At 38.8% G+C, this 3,453-nt stretch overlaps 1 protein-coding gene across 1 annotated transcript in view; it reads right to left on the reverse strand.

Moving 5' to 3' along the window:
* Positions 1-3,453, reverse strand: part of farsb (phenylalanyl-tRNA synthetase subunit beta) — a gene marked incomplete in the record, with an annotated part of 24,842 nt that overhangs the window by 17,892 nt on the left and 3,497 nt on the right. Inside the window, 4 exon segments of the mRNA XM_017441117.3 lie at positions 678-739; positions 824-894; positions 1,122-1,230; positions 1,307-1,457. Of these exon segments, the coding sequence (XP_017296606.2) occupies positions 678-739; positions 824-894; positions 1,122-1,230; positions 1,307-1,457 (393 nt within the window).

Here is a 3,453-nt window from a genome sequence, read left to right on the forward strand (position 1 = left end):
TCAAAATTAAACAAAATAAACATTTGAAATATATGAGTTTGTATGTAATGTATGAATATAATATACAAGTTTCACTTTTTAAATGGAATTACTGAAATCAATCTACTTTTTCATGATATTCTAATTTTATGACCAGCACCTGTATATGTGAATGTTTTTGCACAGAGCTCTGAGACGACTCTTGTTGTGACTTGGAGCAATATAAATAAACTGAATAAAACTGAACTGTAGTTTTCTTCCCTGTACAGATTTACAAAACCTTTAGGTTTATTACTTAATTTGAAGAAAATAATCAACATCTTGAACACAGCACAAACAACATTCAAGACCGTACAACTCTTCAACAAACCTTTATAGTAAAGTCAGAGCAGCTTAGCAATACAAAATAAAGATAAAATTAATGACACTACATGGTTAAAGCCAAATTTTAAAGTCTGGACGCCTGATAAACGCCTACTTTACATTTCACTTTTCAGAGTTTGGCAGAAAGTTGAATAGTTTTCTGTCCTATGTGACAAACATATTTAACACCAAGTAATACAGTTTGACCGAATCAAATAAATAAATAAAACAGTATTTTATAACCTGGATATTTCCTTTTCAAATATTCAACCAAAGTCAACTGTCAACGCTACTATGGTCTGCAGACAAAGAAGTTTGAGATGGTCAGGACTTACGTGAAAGGCTGAGCACAATACTCACTGAACATGGTCACCATCATGTCCAGCACAATCTTTGCCTGCAGGGAACACCGTTACGTTTCACTCAGTCTCAGGACAACAGTTACAAGTGACACATTAGGTATTATTTTTCTTGTTTGTACCTTGGTCAGGTCAGTCGCTGTGCACTCAATGAAGACATTCCTTGTCTTTAAGGAGATTTTTGAATGATCCCCTGAACAGATATAAGTGTTAACATTAACTGATGTGAGAGGTAATGTTTTGACTTTATTTTGAGAAGTTCTTTGTAAATTACAATTGATTAGCATAACCTTTATTTCATATTAGTATGAGTAAAAAAAATAATACTTTGTCATTTCTTAGCTGAAAGTTGGTTAAATAAATATTGAAAGTATGTACAGAAAAGGAAACAAAGCGAACATAAACACTGAGCAGGCTCACCATTGATTATAGGAGGCATAGACAGGACAATGCCGTTACTGTCATAGATGATGGGATACACAGGCTTGTCCTCAATTATGTGAAGGTAATGCCTCAAGTGACTGTCTGTCTGTGGAAACAAACAGAACTCTGGGTCAGCACTGCTCCAACCAACAAGCACCTCATGCAGCCAATCACTCGCTCACCTTGTAGAGGCTCATGAGCTGGGTTGCAGTGTATTCTTTGGTCTGGTTGAGCGGCTTGAAGCTGATATCTGTGGGAGCTTTGGCCGTGTACATGAAAGGCCCAGAGATGGTGTCCAGGTCATGGGTCCCGATGGCCACCAGGCTCCTCTTCCTACACAAAGTTGATGTCTAATTCAATTCACTTAACACCTTTAAAACCAGTAGTTATTCTGATAAACAATAAAGTTTTCTGTATGTATGAGGTGGTACTAGTAATCATTCAGGTATGACCACTGTAGTTGAAAAACATAGCTTGTTAATTTAGTAAAAGAAGAATTGCTCAAACACAAACTTAACTTACAAAACACCCAGCAAGCATTACAACCACATGAAATATCCAGGAGCGGAGTGGCTGTCAGCAGAATTTTAATACAAGGAATCATTTAATCAAAGACCAAAGTACAAACATTCAAAAAAATGTGACCATTTTGGAAAGAACAATCTATCACTGATTAGGGTTCCAAGCCCACAGAGGGAACACAGCTGCAACAAGCATCCAAGCAGACGGAACCCTATTGAAACGGTTCTGTTTTTCATTATTTTTATTTCGTAAATAAAAGTCATACTGCAGCCCAAACCACAGTGACTTATATTTACATGGTGCTAACTAGGGAACACAAAAATAATCAGATATGTCCCCACCTATAAGGGGTGCTATTATTAGTGTTCTTATAATTTGTCCTGTATCATGAGTTGCACAATTCAAAGAAAACGATTACACACTAATATTTCGTTGGACCACCTTCAGCGTTGATTACGTCACACATTTGCTGTGTCATTGTTTCTATAATCTTCTGCAACGTCACGAGATTTATTTCAGTGTCGCATTAACTTTTCACTAAGATCTTGCATTGATGATGGTAGAGTCTGACCTTCTCCAGCACATCCCAAAGATTCTCAATGGGGTTAAGGTCTGGACTCTGTGGTGTCAATCCATGTGTGAAAACGATGTCTCTCACTCCCTGAACCACTCTTTCACAATTAAAGCCCGATGAATCCTGGCATTGTCATCTTGGAATATGCCCGTACCATCAGGGAAGAAAAACTCCATTGATGGAAAAACCTGGTCCTTCAGTATATTCAGGTAGTCAGCTGACCTTTGACCTCATTCTTTGAGCTCATCCTGTTGCTGAACCTGGACCTGACCAACTGCAGCAACCCCAGATCATAGCACTGCCCCCACAGGCTTGGACAGCAGCAGGGTTCCCCCAGCATATTATTCGCCAGGCTTTGATGTTCCTGCCGCCAGGCTAAGCTCCGCTTGTTTATTATAAATACGTCATTTTTTATACACGTTTTTTTTCCGCCTGCACCCCCAAAACCGTTGCCTTTATCTACCTCACCACGCGAGGGTACGCGCACCAACAGTGACACAATCGCGCTGTCCCCGCACCTGCGCGAAGGTCCCGCTTGTGTTGCGTTGTGCACCTTTTATAACTTGGCGGAGAATACTGTACCAACACAAGCGCCGAGTATAAACGCCTCCACCGCTCGCTCAGGTCCGCGCGCTGTATGTGGAGCCCTGCGTGACTCTGAGCCCTGAGGCCGAGCCTCCTTCAGCTACCTGGAGTTAGCAGGTTGTCAGAGCCACAGCAATAAACATCAGTGGGTTTAACCAAAAATGGTTAGTTGAGCCGAAATTCAGCGGGTTGCTTTATAAGACTGAATATGGTAAGCATGTTTTGTGCTTAGTGACAATATTAATATGACACGTGGTAATTTATCCTTGTTTACGAGTAAAATGATGCTATTAAATTCAGCAATAGATATGGACAGTACAGTACAGGATCTCTCTGTTTGTCAAGGTTCTCTGTTGTTATTCATTGGCCTGGAAGTGAGACGTGTGTTGGTGCTTTGTTTGCACTTTTTCATTTATGGTAATTTAATTTATTTGTAAATGTGACTTAAATTAGGATTCAAATTAGGTGCAATCAGTTAGTATTTATTTTAACTGTATTTTTGTTCAAAAAAGTATTTCAAAAGGGCCTTTTTGTAAAACTGTAGTTGTGTAAATATTTGACACAAATATCTTACAATATCACATAATAAATAGCCATATTTTCAACTTTCCTGTCAACTTTAATTTTTTTTTTTACTAAATCACGGTC

The sequence above is a fragment of the Kryptolebias marmoratus genome, linkage group LG2, assembly GCF_001649575.2.
Source record: "Kryptolebias marmoratus isolate JLee-2015 linkage group LG2, ASM164957v2, whole genome shotgun sequence".
NCBI classification, from domain to species: Eukaryota; Metazoa; Chordata; class Actinopteri; order Cyprinodontiformes; family Rivulidae; genus Kryptolebias; species Kryptolebias marmoratus.